This window comes from Crocuta crocuta, unplaced genomic scaffold (genome assembly GCF_008692635.1).
Source record: "Crocuta crocuta isolate KB4526 unplaced genomic scaffold, BGI_CrCroc_1.0 scaffold243, whole genome shotgun sequence".
NCBI lineage: Eukaryota > Metazoa > Chordata > Mammalia > Carnivora > Hyaenidae > Crocuta > Crocuta crocuta.
The window spans coordinates 672,524-691,087 of NW_027529596.1; the positions used below are offsets into that span (position 1 = coordinate 672,524).

An 18,564-nucleotide genomic window follows, 5' to 3' on the forward strand; every position below is an offset into this window, starting at 1 on the left:
ACCATGCCAGTTTTATTCCCATGGAGTATTTACACCGTGGACAGCAAACCTTGCTCACATGAAGTAGAAAACAGACACGATAAAACATGGCTTGGAAAATGACCAGTGTGTACCTACAGCGCTGTACACGAAATCAAATACACGAGGCAGCAATACTTAGGGGCCAGAAACACTGCTTACTACGACTCAGTAATGGAATCATAATTTACAGTAAAAATGGGCACGTCCCAAGGCTCAATTTTTATTTTTCTTTTGTCATTTACAGTAGAATAAATATTTTGTTGCTATTGCTACACTTTAAATTTACATTCTAACCTATTAAATGCAGAAAGCTAGTGTAAAGCGTATAGATGAAGTGTGGGTCCCATACGTACGACAGTTTATTCAAGACTAGTAGGTTTTTGTTTCTGTATCTTTTTTAACTTTTGAAACGGCTAGTGGGAGAGATCTGTGCTTGTGATCAGCTCTTAACTTCAATTTTTACATCGAAGCGTCCCTGGAAACGGTCCTTCTCGCTGTACCCGATGTTCTCCCCGTACGCCTTACACTCGATGCGGATCTCGGTGTCCATGGTGAGGTTGGTGAACTGCACGGCCAGCAGCGGCTGCAGGTACTTGGGCTGCAGGAGTTTGCCGTAGTAGGGGTAGTACTGCAGCGGGAAGCCGGCGTAGCCGCCCAGGCCGAAGTACTCCACGTTTCCGACTCTGTCCTTGTCTTCGTCTCGCTGAAAACCAGAGGGGGACAGTTTCAGCAGCTCACGGCCCGGACGGCCGCCCGAGGTCCCAGGCGGCGCCGGGTCCCGCAGAGCGGTCTGCGAACCGCGGCCACAGGGAGACCGGCCGTCCTCGGACGCGCCTCCCCCGGGGGGGCCCGGGGGGCCACTAGCCCCCGAGGACACCGCTGTGGTCTCGGGCGTGACAGGAGACCGCGCGCGCACGGCCACGGGAAGGGGTCGCAAAGGAGCCTATGCTATTGTTCAAGAGAAGGAACCGGAACAAAGGCCAACCGAGCGGGTCTCCAAAGCCCACACAGCGAGAAAGGGAGCCGCCGCCCAACGGCAGAAACCCAGTGGCGGTGGCGCAGGGCCCGGGGCGCCGCGTCAGTATTTCCTCCCAGCGGCCTAAGCCGCCTCTCACTTTCCTGCACCGTCTCCTCTCCTGCTCACAGACGCCCCTTTCCTCCGTCTGCCCTACTGAACAGTCGTCCCATCAGGGGCCTGTTCGTAGGTCTAAAGGAACCAAGTACTGTTATCTTTCATTGTTTTTTAAGAAAAGCCAAAAACACAGTTTTTAATGGGAACGTGTCCAAAAACAAAAAAACAGCTGGCCTCAAATTTTTCAACACCCCACGTGCGCCAGAGAAGCACCTGCGTGGGCTAGTTCACCGCTCGGTTCCATAAACCCGATATTCCGGCTGATTTGATTCAAATAATTCAGTTTCTTGTTCTGGTGGAGAAACTGACATGCGGCTTTAGTCTCGTTACCGCTTTCTCTCCTCTTACGCCATGTCACCCACGCAGCTACGCTCAGTTGAGACTGATGCCCGGAAGCAACATGTCTCGTTGCCCCTATTGAAGTTTCACCTCTACCTTAAAACAAGCTCACCCAGCCTCCCCTCGCACCCCCTTGGTCACGGAGCGCCCCCTTACCTTGCCAGTGCACTGGACAGGCAGCACGTAGGGATTGTACTTCATCACTGGGTAAGCCTCCAAGGACTCATTCTTGGGAGGCTAAAAATAGAAACCCACAACGGTCAAGGGGTCTGTAAATAATTTCCTACAATTTCTGAAAAGCGAGGTTAGCCTGGAGCGCCAACAAGTACATGCGGGTCACGAAAGTCCAGTCACAAGACCCCCGAGGAGCAGTGAGCCCCACCCACCCGGGCTGGATGCTGTGGAGTAACAGGCGGTGCCCACGGCGTGTGACGCGCTACACTGAGGCTGCCGCGCGGCCCGCACTCACGGGACCCGTCACGCGGCCCGTATAGCCAGCTCTCAAGGACACTGGACGGTAAGAGCCAACCCAGCACGAACAGTCCTCGTTGAGAAGATTATAATAATTAGATGGAAGTGTTGGTTGACATTTCCGTTTTTATGAAACTCGGGCTTCCTCCTACTTCATGAATAAATAACACCGTCCTCTGCCCTCAAGCAGGCCTTCCTCACGTAGGCTTTTTGTTTTTCCCCTGAATCTCCAGGAGACGCACTGCCATTTTAAGGAGCATTTCCAACTCTTTCCAGAAAGTCCGATATGAAAACAGATAAAGGCAGCAGAGCCCTAAATGACGGGGTCTTGTGAAGTGGTGAATCCCCCGAAGGGACCCAGAATACACTTTGAACATCTCTGCTGAGAGGAACCATCCAGAGCGTTCCCTCCTACAGCCCTGGCTTCAACCCACCCGAGAAAAGGTGTGATGAACATCTTTCCCTGGAAGACGGCCACCCGCTGGCTCGACCGGGTCAGGACAGCACATGAGTCCTGACAGGAGATAGAACGCATTCACCGTCCAGTCAAGGTCGGATAAAAAGGGCAATTCTGCCTCTCAGTGAAGAGCTACTGGGTTCGATACCCTTTGTTTGAGAAGAAAATGACCGTCTAGATCGGACTCTGTCGGAACTTTCTGCCAAAAACACATCGCTCTTTAAAGATACAAAGAGAAAGTGCTTACTGATAAAGCAGCTGCCAGAATGTTTCCCCAGAGGGCGAGGAAACAGGCTCATCCGTGAGCTGCTGGGGCACCACAGCCCCCGACAAAAATAATTCTTGCCAACAAAACGGGGTGATGAATCAGAGGCTGGCAAGCCGAGACCAGAGGAAATAGGAGCAGGTGAGCTCCTTCCTCACTTAACCGATCTCCCTACAGATGTGGGGAGAGGTGGGGGTCACGCCGGCTAGACGGACGCTCTCTGCGGGTACAAACGTCACTTGGGACCTACAAAGAGGCGTCATCAGCAGTGCGGGATTCAGAGAGCCAAGATTAGGGTTTGGCCCCTCGGAACACCGCACCCGTCCCTTTCGAGGCTGAACGGCGGACTCAGCCCGGCGAAGAGGTCCCGGGCAGGGCGGCTCCCCGCTGAAGTGTGACAAGAGTGGCCCCCGCCATCTCCCTCCATCATATCCTCACTTCAGTAAGAGGGAGACTAAAGTTCTGTTGGGAGAGAGGCGCGTCACCTCCCGTGGGCGGGGCACCATCCGTCCCGCACACCCTCCGGAGGCCGTAAAGGACTTTGCGTCCATCAGTTAAAACCGCTCATCTCACCCTTGATTTTCTAACGATGACTCGGGAGTAACAAGGAGCGTGGAAACGAATGAAGAGCATACGGCAGAAAATTAGGGAGCCAAAGGGCAGGTTCCAGAAAGGAGGAAGTCTGTTCCTGGAACGCGGCACACTCCGTTCCTAGCAGAACTGAAAGCTCGGGGCGCCCGGGGGGCCAGTCGGTTAAGCATCCGACTCGGTTTGGGCCCAGGTCCTGGGATCACGGTTTGGGAGTGTGAGCCCCACGTCGGACTCCAGCTACGGTGTGGATGGGGCCCGCTTGGGATTCTCTCTCTCCCGCTCTCTCTGCCCCTCCTCCGCTCACACTCTGTCTGTCTCTCAAAAATTATATAAACTTAAAAAAAATGGTTTTAAATAATAACTGAAACCCTGCGGGTGGACCCGTGGGGCAGCTGCGGGAAGAAGCCTCCCTGAAGGGAAAAGGCAGCTCTACTTCCCACGACCTGAAGGACAGAGTGAAATAAGCAGTTTTACAAAAGCAGAGATGACCCCAAGACATCTTTCCTCCTTCTGAAGAATTACTATCGTCCCCCCCTCATGGCGAGCGATGGCGACGCGCCATTTCTCAGCGGGCAAGTCCTGCTCACCCACCCGGGGCTGCAGCGGGGCCGCGGTCATCACAGTTCGGCCTGCATGGGGTCCAGCTCCCACTTTTGCAATGAAAAAACCTGTTTGAGTTTTTCTGGTTTTTGTTTTTTTTTTTCCAGTTTATCTTTTTTTTTAATGTTTTATTTATTTCTAGGAGAGAGAGAGAGACAGCGTGAGCAGGGGAGGGTCAGAGAGAGAGGGAGACACAGGCTCTGAAACAGACTCCAGGCTCTGAGCTGGCAGTCAGCACAGAGCCCGACGCGGGGCTCGAACCCACGAACCGCGAGATCATGACCTGAGCGAAAGTCAGACGCTTAACCGACTAAGCCACCCAGGCGCCCCAATCATTTTTTTTTTTTTAAATACGCTTGGGCTCCCAGAGTCCCGGGACCAAAGTAAGACTGTGCGTGCAGACAGTTTTTAAATTTTCAAGGATCTTTTTCTATGTTCACTTTCCAAGAGTCTACGCTGCACAATTACATTGCAGAGGAACTAAGAGCAGAGCCACCAGACCCGCTCCAGGATGCGGCCCTGCCCCCAGAATCTCTCTAGAAAACGGGAGAAAGGACCTAACCCCAAGGGTTTCAGGGAGGACACAGCTGTCGGGTTCCTCTACTGACCGGGCTGCAAAGTCGCCACTGGGTAACTAACACTTCCTCACACGCTCTCCTCATGCCAATTAAAGACTCCGCCCCAAAGAAAGTGGCGCCCGGAAGCTGCAGGACTTAAAGCATTACTTGCCTTAGGTTTGAAGCCCAGAACCCGGTTGAGCTTTATGAGGATGCACGGTTTGCCCTCTTTGTAGCCGTAAGTCTCGTCGTTTATTCCGGAGCAATTCCCCAACCACTCCAGCTTGAACCTGCAGACTTTCCGCTCTCCCCGCTCGTTGTTAAATTCTCCCCGTTCCTTGATGTCGCTGGGCATGTCTGAAAACGCAAACACCATTCTTACAACGTACCAACACGAACAAGAAAGGAAGGAGAGGTCTTCCTGCCACAACGACCGACTGAGACCAGGCCGTTCTGCCCCTCGTGCGTGGCCTGCATGAAGCAAGGGTTTCCAGCAAACCATCCCGCGCTCACCGACGTGAAAAAGGTATCTGACCCAAGGTGACTGCTGGTAAAGATCGCACACCATGGCCTCGCAGCACTTGGCGCTCAGTGGGTGAGGTGTGGTCTGTGGCAATATGTCTCTTCCTGTCGATAATGGATGACTTGCCTATTTAGGAGACTGACCAGAAACCTGACCGCCCGTCATGAGCAGCCTCCCTGACACAGGTCAACACCAGCTGAGCTCATTATCAGGGACATTACAATTGGAGCACAAACTAAAAGGAGCATCAATAATTTTCAGAACTGGAAGGTTTTTGGTCACAGCTGCCTGGCCGTGGCTAGGCCACTGTCTACGGATTAGCATGTTCAACAGTAAGGGAAGAGTTATTTTCTTCCTTTTCAGCCCCTGTTCAAGGTTTAAAAAAGTGTTTTTTTCAATTTTTGCCTTTTCAAGCTGTGACTTTTTTACAGGCATTTATTCAGCTGAGAAGCTGTATTGTAGTATTTTTTACTCACATCTCATAACAAAGACAGAGAGAGGGGACATGAGCTAGAGAATTTCGAGTTAATACAAAGCAACCTACAGGAAACCGATGCAAACGCCATAATTTATATATATTTCTAAGGTGACAAGTTCACCGTTTTCCCCTGTAAGTGGTCAAGTGCCTCAATTCAGTCCATCTCCAGGGAAGTGATTCACCCCAATTCTCTCTCATACAGGCCTCTTAATTACTGCAAAGTAAGGTGAGAACCCCCTTTAAGTCCTAAGGAAAAAAGTAGTGAAAATGTTTCTTTTCAATTACTCCTTTCAGGATGGCTTCAAATGGCAACTTGCCCACATCAGGACCAAGCAAACAGTACCCCGTGAGGAGCTGGCGCTGGCAGGGCAGGAAGGGCAGGCGCCACCTCAGAACTCAGACGGAGACCTTGTCTGAGTAGGATGAGAAGCCGGCAGGAAGCGCACGCTCCAGGCGGTGTGCTCCCGTCAGCGGCTTCACGGAACCAAGAGCCACCCTTCGCCTTCGTCAGTCATCTCCTTACCCAAATGCTCAGCTGCCGAAGACGTACCGAGTATCCATCCCAAGCAGGGATGAAGGCCCCTACCCTTCATCCACATCGGTGCAGTTACAGCCAATTATATCAGAGTCAGTGTAGTAAGAGAAAGCCCTGAACCCTTCTGTGGGGAGACCTGGGGACGGAGGCAGAAACCTGGAAATATAAACAATCGTGCTGCTCAAAATCAGTGGGTGTAAGAGAACCATAACTCTGGGTCAGAGCGGTGCCTGGGAGGGTTTTAAAAGAAGATGCTTTTCAAAGGCAGATAATTGTAATACTTGAAGCTACAGTGTTTCTCCCACTGCATCCAAGCCTAAACCATAAAGTCTTCTTGCTTTAAAAAAAAAAAAAAAGTGTCCTCTCAACATGGCCAGAGTTCAATCATTTAATTATTTCAGGAGTCTTATCTTGCAATCATTAAATAACAGAAATGGGAACTAAGAAGACACCAACTGCAAAAACATCCAAAATTAGTCAACTTACTGCCACAGTCTTCAAAAATCATTTCATCCTTCTGGGCCGAATCCTTGTACTTCTCCAGGAACCGAACGATGTTGAGCACATATGCCTCATAGCTCTTGGGATCATTCGGGCGAAAGGAAATTTCAGTCTTTTGGATCTGAGGAATCTGTGTTAATCCTAGACCAGGTAGAAAAACACAGAAACCCGTTAGCAGGAAGGCCGTCAGCGAAGATAATTAACGCACGAACCATCCTTCACTCGTCCCACCTGCTAAAGGGAACAGGTTAAATTCTTGCCTCTCTTGTGAAGTCACTTCTGTGGCATTTCGATTAAGCACCTAAGTACCAATGACAGCGGCTTGCGATCATGTATCATTTACTAACCCAGCAACACTTCCTGACAGGCATTAGCTCCCCTTTTTGAATGAAAGCACTTCTTGCACAGAAAGGTTAAGGGCCTGGCCCAAGGTCACAGGTAAAGAGGTGGAATGAGGACTCCAGCGTAGGTACGCAGCACTCCAGAATCTAACACTCCCACGTGCTCGTGTTCCACAAAATACACAGTTCACTTGCCCTTCTCACGGGTAGCTTTCCTTTCCCTAACTGCGTGGAAGCCTTTGAACAGAGAGGTCCTTTAATACTCCTTTCGGTAAGGAACAGATGACCACCCCAAGCTCTGCAAGACTCCAGGTGACTCAGTGGAGTATTTCTCTGGATCTTTTAACCCAAACTGGATGAACTTGGCATTTATGTGCAGTTACCATCCTTGCTTTCTATTCCAAAAGCAAGTGGTTACTCCGAAAAAGTCAAGGGCCAGCCGGTATTGTATGATTACCCTGGACTTTCACTCTTTCAACCAACCTTTATTTTTTTAAGTTTTTAAAATGTTCATATTTGAGACAGAGACAGAGAACACAAGCAGGGGAGGGGCAGAGAGAGGGAGACACAGAATCTGAAGCAGCTCCAGGCTCCAAGCTGTCAGCACAGAGCTGGATGTGGGGTTTGAACTCACGGACCGCGTGATCATGACCAGAGCCAAAGTCGGACGCTTAACTGACTGAGCCACCCAGGAGCCCCTTAACCAACTTTTTAGATTCTTTAATTCTCAAAAGCCTCTACCATCACAAGACTTCCTAGATAAGTATTTGAATAACACTACATGGCACTATAGGGGTGATGGGTGGAGACCACATCCACTGCCTTTTTTTTTTTTTTAATGTTTATTTATTATGAGAGAGAGAGAAAGAGAGAATCTGAAGCAGGCTCTGCACTGTCAGCAAGGAGCCGGATGCAGAGGTCGAACTCACGATCATGACCCGAGGCGAAACCAAGAGTCAGACAACCAACTGACCTACCTGGGCGCCTCTCAGTCCACGGCCTTCCAGCACACTTGGATGGCCAGATAAAATGCAAGATGCCTGGTTAAATTTGAATTTCAGATAAACCATCAATTGATTTTTATAAAAGTATGTCCCACGGGGCGCCTGGGTGGCCCAGTCAGCTAGGGGACTAGCTCCTGACTCTGGCTCAGGTCATGATCTCACAGTTCATTAGAGTCCCTCGTGGCAGCGAGGAGCCTTCTCGGGACTCTCTCCCCCCCTCTCCCGCTCACGTGCATGCACACGCACGTGCGTGAGCTCGAGCTCTCTCAAAATAAACATTAAAAAAAGTATGTCCCATGTAATTTTTGGACACACTTCTATAAAAATCGATTTGTGGTTTATCTGATGACCGAACGTAATTGGGTGTCCCGTATTTTAGTTGCTAAATCCGACAATCCTATCCCAATCCCGACTCCACACCCACACTCTCCGCGTTGGGCACAGAAGGCAGCCTTCACCACAGCCCCCAGAGCGCCACCTCACCTCGCCCAGGGGCCAGTCACACCGCAGGCTCCACACCAGACGCGCCCAGCGAGAACTTCCACGCTAATGAGCCCGCAGGAGCCTTAAGCCTCATGGTTTGAGAACCTCGGCTCCGGGGAGTTGGAACCTGAGTGGCGGTCGTGACGCAGGACTGGAACACAAGTGACGAGAGGACAGGAACTATGCAGCGGCGCCGACCGTGAGGCCGGAGGACAGGCAGGGGCCGGGCTCAGTGGCTGCTGTTTTCTAGTGACTACGGGTGGCTGTGGGCTTCAGAAACGGTTCAATAACGGGGGAGGCGCAGCTCGGGGGGCGGAGGGGCAAGTTCTTCCGCGCCCGTCGGTCCCCAGAACGGAAAACTACGGACGAAGGCAGGAAACGTGAGGGGCTGCCCGAGACACAGGACTTTACAAGGGACGTGAAGCAACGGCTCAGAGAGAACAATGCAGGACATGGAGAGCCCGGCGGGGGGGGGCGGCGCGCAGGGCGATGTGGACTCAAAGGAGACGTCTCAGGGTCTGTCTGCCACACAACCACCGTCAGTTAGGTAACAATGAAAACGTATTTTCTTAGGTGCCTGCAAACCCCAGAAAAATGTTTGTAGGACTAAAGCCGTTTAAATCCATCCCGAACCATCTTTTTCTACATTAAGTTGTGACCATTTATAGCACAAAGAGACGATATAATAAAAAAGGGCAGATACCTGCAAAAACTCTATAAAATAAAATGAAATGAAATGAAAGTGAGCAGAAGCATCCCCTGGCATCTCATGCATGAGGGAGGATGGTCACTAGGACGGACGCCCCACTGAGACGCAGAGGCCCGGAGGGAGGGCCTTCCTGGCCGGACCTACAAGCTAGACCTTGAGTCCAGGTGACCTGCCTGCACCTGCCAGAGTGCAGACCAGGCCCAAGGCCAGGGGCCACGAGACCGCCGGGGGACGGGGCGCCTTCCAGAATAGCCCTGAGCAAAGGCAGCCTGACGGGCGTTCACCCCCAGGCGCCGCGAGAGCCCGTGCGCAGCAGTCACGGTGAGAGGCACACGCCTTCCCCTCTGCCCCCCGCCCCCCCGCAGGTCAGCTGACCTCCATCTCAGGGGTGACCGTCTCTGTGCGACGGGGGTGGGGTGGGAGTGCGAACAGACCAATATCTACATGGAGGGCATCTCCAGGCTGGGGGAGAAGGCGGGAGACAGGAACACTCTCCCCGAACCTTCAGGAAGGTAGGGCAGGGAGGAGCTGCCAGCTGACCGATAAGGCACAACCATGCCGGCCGCGGTCCCTCAGCAGAGCGGCTGACAAGGCAGAACACCAGATGCTCACAAAATGCCGGTGAGCCCGGGGGAGGTCGGGAGCATCTCGCTCAGGGAGCTTGAAGGAGGAAGGGAACCGAGAAGGTCATATTGACAGTAAACATGGTAAAGACGGAATCCCAAGGTGAGTGTCCAGCGCCGGCTGTCCTGACAGCCCCCCTCCCCCCGACTTGGTGCTCTGGGATCTTAGGAGCCAAAGTGCACTGCTAGTAAGCACATCGTTCAGCAGCCCGAGACCAAAGGTCAAGACCAAGTTCATGCTCACCCAGAGACAAGCACCCCTGTGGCTGAGAATCTAACTTATGGAAACAGGAAGCAGCAGACGCTGTTACTGCACACACAACAGCATCGTGGGCCCAGCAAAGTCGCACACGCTCGGCCCCGTGTGTCTCTAGACAGGAAAATCATGAAAACCAAGTCCTGGAGCCCTACCGGTCTGCACCCGCGAGCTCAAACCCTTCGGGAAGTGTGGCTCACATCCAAACCCCGCAGGGCCTGTGTGTTACCATGTGAGCGACGTGCAGCTCGAAGACATGTGAAACATCGGTTAACCGTGAGGCCGAGGAACCACGAGGCAGAATGGACAGTCAGGCACAGGGTCTTACAATGCTGTGACGTGCCAGCTGCATTAGTCCTTGAGCCAAAGTCACAGCCCTGCCCCTTCCATGTAGACGGACACCAGAGCCGCAGAGAGAGGGAGCCCAGGAATGACAGGCCAACCCCAGGAAGCTCAGCCGTGCCTTACTGTCTTTCGTAGGCTAACGTCTCCCCTTAGAGTTTCTGAAGGATCTGGAAGGTGTGACTGCAATAAGCTTTAGTGACCATCCTCCTAAGATACCCAACTTCTGATGTAAGGATTGCTTCCAGGAAAGAAGCATCCATGACTTGGGTTTCAGCCATGCAATCAGTTCCTCTCTCTAACCCCCAGCCCAAGGAGCACGTACAATCGTGGGGCCCGGCCTCCCTGGTGCAAGTCTGCTCTCCTCCCCACCCCGCTCCAAGTCAGGGCAAGGTCTCACTCCAACCCCCACCAGCTCTGCCTCCCCTTTTCTTCATCCAGAGCCTTCTGGCATGAGGAGTTCTTTTCCTGGAGTCTCTCGGCACCAATGCCTCCCCCATTCTGTTCTGGCTGATCTTATTTAGGAGAGTTCTCTGAGGAGATCTTCTCCAAACCACTAGGAAGATTCCTCTGCCCAAAAGTAATTTCTCTAAAGCGATTAGACACATACAAGGGGCAGATGAAAGCCCCTTGACCTGGTGTCGAAACCCTTTAAATCACTTACGTTACGTTGTCAGACCCACGGGAAGAAGAGACAGAAAGAAACGGGATCAGACTTGGCAACTTCATTATGTCGAGTCCACGGATTTTGCAGTTAGGACGCCATCCAAGGGCCATGTGCACCCACCTTGCTGACTGCCATTCTCACTAGCTGTGTTCACACACGATCGGCCACGTTCAGCCCATCCCTCCCCACACTGCACATCCTTCGATTGTTAGTCGCAACTGCGCACAAGGGTGAGCTCGTTTCCAGTGGGAGCTCCCAGAGGCCGAAGCTAGCAGAACACCCATCACTGGCTCGGGCTCTCAAATTCTATTCCAGGACACAGATACAACCTTCTGCCTCGCCCGCGTTCTGAACTTGAACTGACATTCACCAGGCTGAGTTTCATACACTCTGCCCTGATGGGGTCATTTGTCCTAAGTTACATTTTGCTTATTATGTGATGAAGCCACCTAAAAGGACTGAAATAATAACTTAGCTATGTGAAATTTTAGCATTTGGTTTTTAATGGGTTTTAACGGGTTCACTGTACATAAGATTTGGAGTTAAAACAACTACTCCTCTTTGGCGGTGCAGTTGCTTTTCAAAATGACATTTCCCTTTCCTTGGTTTCCCATGTCTTGAAACAAATCAGGGAAACACTCTATGTCTGGTTTTAATAGGTGTTCACAGCGGTGGGGGGTGGGGGAGGGCAGCAAGTAACAGGAAAGAGAAGAGAAAGGCTTTTCACTAAGAAGCATTTTGTTTCCAAGGAGGTTTACACTGCGGCAAGTTTAACATTCTTCAAACTTGTGAGTCTGAAGCATTTGAACTAGAACACGACCATTGTGACCTTGTTTCCAGCTGCCCTGTGACTCCCAAAACACTGCTGCCGAACCAGGCACTCAGTCCACTGCAGTCACAGACCAGGTGCTCTAACGAGGCATCATCTTCTCTTCCACGGAACCCCCAGGAGAGCACCCACGAGAAGTAATGAGGTCACACAAGGCAAAGAAACACAAATGTAGCCGTGCACACAGCCCGTGCCTAACAGTGGTCTCATGTACACTCCAAGCTGATTAGTAATTTGGAATTTTAAAAAACTGGGGGTATGATTTTGTACACACGTATCTATAGGCGTGCGCGCACACAATCTTCTCCAACTTTTAATTTTTTTTTTAATGTCTGCAAGATTAGTATCAATTTACCTGACAAAATACAGGGAGGGCACAGGGGGGAAAAAAGGTGCCTCAGTGTTTTCTGTAAACTAGCAGCCTTTGCCTTGCCTTCTACGTAGGCTCAGCCTTTGACCATGACCTGGGGTCAGTCGCCATCACACCAACACCCTCCCAGATACCGGAGAGTCTGCTCCCTTTGAAAAGTCTTTGAAAGACGGATTGCTGGATCTTCTCTAGAGCCCTACATGTATGTTCAACACCGCCTGAGGTACAGAAATCTTTCCTCCTGTAGTCTAAGCTAAATGCCACACACTTTGGTGAAAGGCCCTTCTGCATTTTTGGAATCGCCCTTTATCATCAGACTTTTACCGAGATCTATGTTTGCTTTCAGGTGAACAGAGAGAGCATTATTTAGCTCAGAGAACCTCAGAAGCACAACTAATTTCATAGGGACCTATTCTGTGGTATCTGTATAACTCACAATTGTGCTTGTTCCTAATAAAAAAGACCAACTTTTATAATGGGAAAATATAAACAAAATATAAACAAATGGCCAAACCCTATTTTTCATTAAATCAGCTTTTCTGTTCAAGGCCAAGCTGAAGAACAAGCATATGTAGCAGATTTGGCTTGTCTGGATACAAAACGTAACATTTGCTAAGTAAATGGCCAATAACCTGAAATAGGACACCCTATCATACATATTTGATAGTATCTATTCATGCACGTATATGGGAAAGGACACACTTTTCTGATTGGAAGCCCGTAGATAACAGACATCCCTACTCTCCGTCATGTCTCCAATTTTTCTCCCGTCCGGTCCGTGTCAGAAGGGCCCTCCGGTCGTGAGACCACGAGAATAAGCACGCTGGGCAGCCACAGGCACAAGCAGCCCAGCCTGTCTGATGTCACCGCAGCAGAACAGAGGCCCCAAGGCCAGTGCTCTTTCCACAACAGAGTGTGCCTGGCAGAAGAGCTCTAGGAAATTTCACAGATTCAGCGTATTTTCCCCATTATCCGTCCATGGAATTTGTTACCTGGTCCTGTTTCTCAGAGGTCTCTGTGCTGCTCACTTATCTAAAACGAGCACGCAGGGTGCGACTCATTTTTCTGTGGCTCCAAGAACATTGTTAAGTTAATCATTAGGGCTCCTGGGTACCCAAGAGCTCACTTAGTAGTTTTATGTTGGTCTCTAGAAATAAAAAATAGCAACACAGGTAGATGAGTTGTTGAAGCCAAACAGAGAATCTGGAGCCTGCCACCCTAAACCCTTCACCAAACTATGAGTCTGCACAGTAGCTTCTGGAAACCCCAACCGCCACCAACACGAGCTCATCAAGAGACCCAGACCCTGGGGTGAGCTGGCAGGATCCACCTGAGGAACGGAAGAGAGAAGGAAGGAGAACGTGAGAGACAGCCGGGCCTGTGGAGCCCCATATGCTTATCACGTCAGCTCCCACATTACAGCTCAGTGGAATCGGATGGAAACAGCAATCGATCGATCTATTGATCGATCAATTTTAAAACCACTCTGTTGGCACTCTGAAACAACAATTCATCCAAAGTATAAGGAAGCCAAATGCTTCCAATTCTCCCTTTGAAACTGTGTCAGTTTAGGGGGGGCCTGGGTGGCACAGTCGGTTGAGCATCGGACTTCGGCTCAGGTCATGACCTCACAGTTCGTGGGTTCGAGCCCCGCATCGGGATCTGTGCTGACAGCTCAGAGCCTGGAGCTGCTTCAGATTCTGTGTCTCCTTCTCTCTCTCTGACCCTCCCCCGCTCATGCTCTGTCTCTCTCACACACAAAAATAAACAAAAAAAAAAAATTTGAAATTGTGTCAGTTTGAGAAAATAAGCAATTCTGAGACAGATGTAATGATTTCTCAAGAATTTTGCTAATGACACTGAGATTTCAGCTGTAACGCCTTGTACCCTAATGGAAGACAAGACCGTCCCCTCTTACAGCCAAGAAGAAATCAGAGCTGCAGGGGGCCTGTGTGGTGCGGGCAGCACCCACCCTGCTCTCCCCCACCCATTCTGGTTCCCGTGGGACCTCTTCACAGTTCTTCCAGCCCTCACCATCTTTCCTTCAAAACAAAAAGAAAAGCCACCCATGAGGTGAAGAGGAAGAATGGGACTCACACCTGCCACCAGGAAGCAAGGCGGCTGGGAATGGGGGGGCAGGGGGCGCCTGCACTTCACCCCCTGCGGCTGGGGGGTGGGGCTGGGGGAGGGGCAGGCGGGGGAGGAGGGGGCTCTTCCGGGACAGCGCAGCGAGGGGCGCGGGCCCAGCAGTGAACAGACACCACCAGCCACCGCTGGGACTTGGCGAGGCGGTCTCCCAGGGAGAGGCGCGGCGGCGCTGGCCCGGCCGGCGNAGATTTACTTAAAAAGAAATCTTAAGCAGGTTTCCTAATCCAGTTTCTCCCAGCACTTTTTGGGGAGAGTCAAGATGCAATCTGCTCTGTGAAAATGTTAAGTGGACGAAGTACCCAGAGCCCCGGTCTAGAAGCACTGAGTTCAGTACCAGAGGCCTGGCTCCCCNTCACTTTGCACACACTTGTCTCATTAAGTCTCACAGGCAATGACTCCCATTTTACAGATGAGAGAACTGAGGCTCAGCGAGGTTAAGCAGAGGGCATGGGGACCGAGTGCGACTCCAAAGTCCCTGCTTCTCCCAGGTCGGCGTCACAGCGGACACGGGCACTGTGGCTGACGCACGTGGGGCTGCTTCTGTATTTGGGTTAACTGATGTCAACTGGCCAATAATCAACCATTTCTGACTCAGCAGCATAAGAATTTAATGTGCTTCAACCTCGCAGGGCAGCTGGCGCCCCCCCCCCCCATGTGGCCTCCAGGCTGTGGGGGCGGCCTGCTCAGCAGCCCGGAGCGACGGGACCGGACTGCGACGGTCACGGCGCGCACGGCCAGAAGCAGCACGCCACCCTCTCTCTCCTTAATCTCACTTCCCTTCTGTAACCGAGTCCTTTCTCCGCGACATTGTGTTCAGCTTACCAGCCGCCCCAACGTTACAGACAGACAGACCCAAACGCCCCGCACAATCGCCGCCGCCTGACTGGGCGACGTGCGCACAGGTGCTTGGACGAGGTCTGGTCACCAGGTGCTCAGGGTCGGGGTCAGTCAGGCCAGTCAGGGTCCTGCCTGCAGCGCGGCTAATACAGCATCAGTGAGCCTGGAGCCCGTGAGCACCGTGCTGAGCCTTTCACACTCGGCAGCTTCCCGGGACTGAAGCACGTGGGGTTCGTGAGCACGCAGCTGCACGGACGGGAGCCGGGAGCCACTGCATTTAAGCTGAAAGACGGTGAGGCACCCTCCATGGCACCCTGCGCAACAGCCTGTCAGGAGCACCAACTCCTGAGCTCTGCTCTGACGGGTGCTGGGAGGAGGTCCCGCCGGGGTCCCCTCGGAGCGCTCGCGATGGCCCCGGGACGCGCCTCCGGGAACCCAGTGCTCTGCCCACCTGGCCTCCCTGCTCCAAGGCCACTGTCATTTTCAAAGGAGTGTCCCATCCCCTGGGAAGGGGAGGGGAAAGGGGGCTCGGCCTGGGCTCTCCTGGCAAGGTGGTGGAGGAGGGGATGAGGGAGAAAGAAATCACGAAGACCAAGAACCCAGGCAGCAGGGAAGGGAAGGGGGTTCCGAGGAAGCACTTTCCTAGGACTCTAGCCAAACAACGGGAACGCATATTTCCACGATGAGACGCCAGCCGTGCTCCGGGGAAGCGGCTCGTCAGGTCAGCCCGGCTGCTGAGGACACTGAATATAGGGACTAAGAACGTGTCTTTTAGGAAGGGGAAGGGAGGCGGGGAAAGAGGGAAGAACTGAGCACCTCGACCAGATTTTCTAGGCAAGGTCACTGGCAAGTCCCCTGCTTAATAAAAGGTCTGCACTTTGGACTTTTGTTTTTGAGAATGAAATCACCCTTTCTGCAAAGAACACGAAGAAAACGTTTACTTTTATTAGAGGCCGATTCTCCACAGTTTAGAGACAAGGGGCACTTTCTTAAATCTAGGAAATTAAATGCTTGACTTTGTAGTCACCTTTGGCTTTCGGTAGAAGAATTATTATAAAGTAGCATCGTAATCAAAGAACAGCTTTTCAATGGCTAAAATCTAAAAGAAAAATAAGGGGCTACACAAATTAACACGACACTTGCTAACACTGCAGAAAAATTCTAACCGAAGAGGCCATGCCATGGTCTCCTGTCACAAAAGCCAGCGTCTAACCTGTTAAGACCCGACGTCTCTCTGTGATCCTACGTCTCTGTGTTCCTACGTCTCTCTCTCTCTCTCCGTGTGTGTGTGTGTGTGTGTGTGTGTGTGTGTGTTCCTACGTCTCTCTGTGCACACCAGAATTTCTGTGTCAACCTTTCCGTTCACCCACTGATTTGGGGAATCAGGTGCTGGAAACTGGATTATTAAGCAGGTTAACGTTGTTTTATATACTTACATGTTTGGGTTTTGCCCCCACTTCCAAAGTCCCCTAGATCTAGATTTATCTGGTCTACAGTCTTCTTAGCGCAAACGACTATCTGACTTGGGGCTGACGGACAGTGCCTCCCCCCCACCCCCCCGTTCTGAAGATCTTCTTCCGAGTCCTTCACACCCCAAGGAGGTGGACGTGAGAAGCTTGCAGCAAACAGCCTCACTTGACCAAGGCTGCTCAGTGCCACGCCGATGGCCTCAAGACTGTCACCTAATACAGCTGTTACTAAACATTTGCCAGGGAAAACAAGAGGAGACACGTCATCGCCGCCCTCCAGTGGCGGCCTCAAGGTCATTTATAATGCAGGAACCCGGAAACTGTGCAACATTTCCTGTCTCTGGGTCCTCCCAACAATGAATCTGAGAAGAGCCAGGGAGCATGGTCGGGTTTGTGGTCACCCTCCCGTCTGTCTTCCTGACAGCGTCAGGCACGCGGGCCACGGGCCCCCCACGGTGCAGTGACTGGTGTGCACGTGCACAGCTGCGCAAAGCACCCAGATCACAGCAGCGCACTCGGGCGGCCCATTCTTCTTCTAAGATGACCTCTCCTTGCTAATCCAAGTTCGCGGAGCTAAAGGAGACCGTGAAACCACAAAGCGGGTCTAGAGAGCCAAGGAGTGAAGACTCCTACCAAACAAGCAGGTATAAACACTGTAAGTTAGAAGACAGTGTGCCGTCGTTCAAGGTCAAGTCAAGCTAAGCCAACAGCAGGTGGGAGAATGGACTCGTGAAGCCATGACTCCTTCTCCCTCTGAGGAACTGGCCATTTCAGAGCTTCTCATCGTCCCTAAAAATAACAAGTCTTTCAAAACAGGAGCTGAAGTGGGTTTTTTTTTAAAGGATGTATCTGAGTCACAGTCCCCTCAAGAAAGTGAAAACTGCGCCTGAGCTGAAAAGGCCCTGAAAAGACCCCACTAACTAACCCACTGGGCGGTGAGGGAAGCCATGGCCTCACTGGGCGTCATGCAGCTGGGGGAGGCGCAGGCTTGGGGGCCGGGGGGACCAGGCTCTTCACCCTCCCTGCAGAGCTGGGAAGACCCGTGCAAGCCCCGGAGCTGTGTCTGCAATGCGGGTGTGGGAGGCCTGGCTACGACACTGGGCGGGTCCGCATGGGCGGGTCCGCATGTTCTACGCCGTGCTCAGCCTCACGCCGCATTACAGGCAATTTTCAGAAAAATGTTGTCTTGCATGAAAAAGCGACACCCGTTTTTCCTTGGGAAGAACAGAACGTATTCAGGTTCCCTTTACCTGGGGGGGCCACGCGGTCCTGGTACGTGGGCTGGAATTCGCTGATGGTGAGCAGCATCACTTGGATGGTTCCGATGAAGATACCAGCCAGGCAGCCATAAAATATCACGTAGAACAGAAGGATCTTAACTGCAAGGACACACAGAAACAGACAGTGTGACATAGTCAGTCACACACACAGAAGGAGAGGCTAACCTCGGCGATGAAGGGACTTCCTGCCTGCCTTCCCTCCAGCCCGTCTTCAGAGCCTCCTTTCTGACCCGGATCCGGACCATACTCCCCCCCACGGTGGGGTAAAAACAGAGAAGGCAGCCCTCCATTACTGTGTGTGTGTGTGTGTGTGTGTGTGTGTGCGCGCGTGCGCGTTGGGGGTAGGTAAGGGTAGGAGGAATGTTCTGCCAGAACGAAGATTATTTACAGGAAATACTTTTTCTGCCTAAATAAAAAACGGTGCCTGAAGATCACCCATAAAATCTAGGGCCGTGCGTGCAGCTTACACGTCTTCAGCCGTGACAATGCACTCCCTTAGGGACACAGGTTTTCTTTCCTTGCTTCTCCCTTGACATTTCGACACTCTAATCCAGGCTCTGCTGCTTCTCCAAACATTCAAACGCCTGCAAGTTTTTATGCTAGAACGGGGCAACGAGTGCCGAGAAACCGCATGAAGCTCTTCTGCTCTTTTCGGTCTCCCCACCTCTGATGTATATTATGGACTAAGCACTTGGTGTTTTCCTTCAGGGGCACCAAACGGGGGTGGGGGGAGGAA

General features: G+C 51.9%; 1 protein-coding gene across 1 annotated transcript; it reads right to left on the reverse strand.

Annotated features, from left to right (window-relative positions):
• Positions 1-221: 221 nt before the first annotated feature.
• Positions 222-17,976, reverse strand: ATP1B1 (ATPase Na+/K+ transporting subunit beta 1). The gene is made up of 5 exons (XM_077761777.1): positions 17,799-17,976; positions 6,456-6,611; positions 4,606-4,790; positions 1,649-1,729; positions 222-724 (listed from the first exon to the last, which is right to left on the reverse strand). Exons 1-5 carry the CDS (start codon positions 17,959-17,961, stop codon positions 461-463), a joined length of 849 nt encoding a protein of 282 aa, XP_077617903.1. The 5' UTR covers positions 17,962-17,976; the 3' UTR covers positions 222-460.
• Positions 17,977-18,564: the final 588 nt, after the last annotated feature.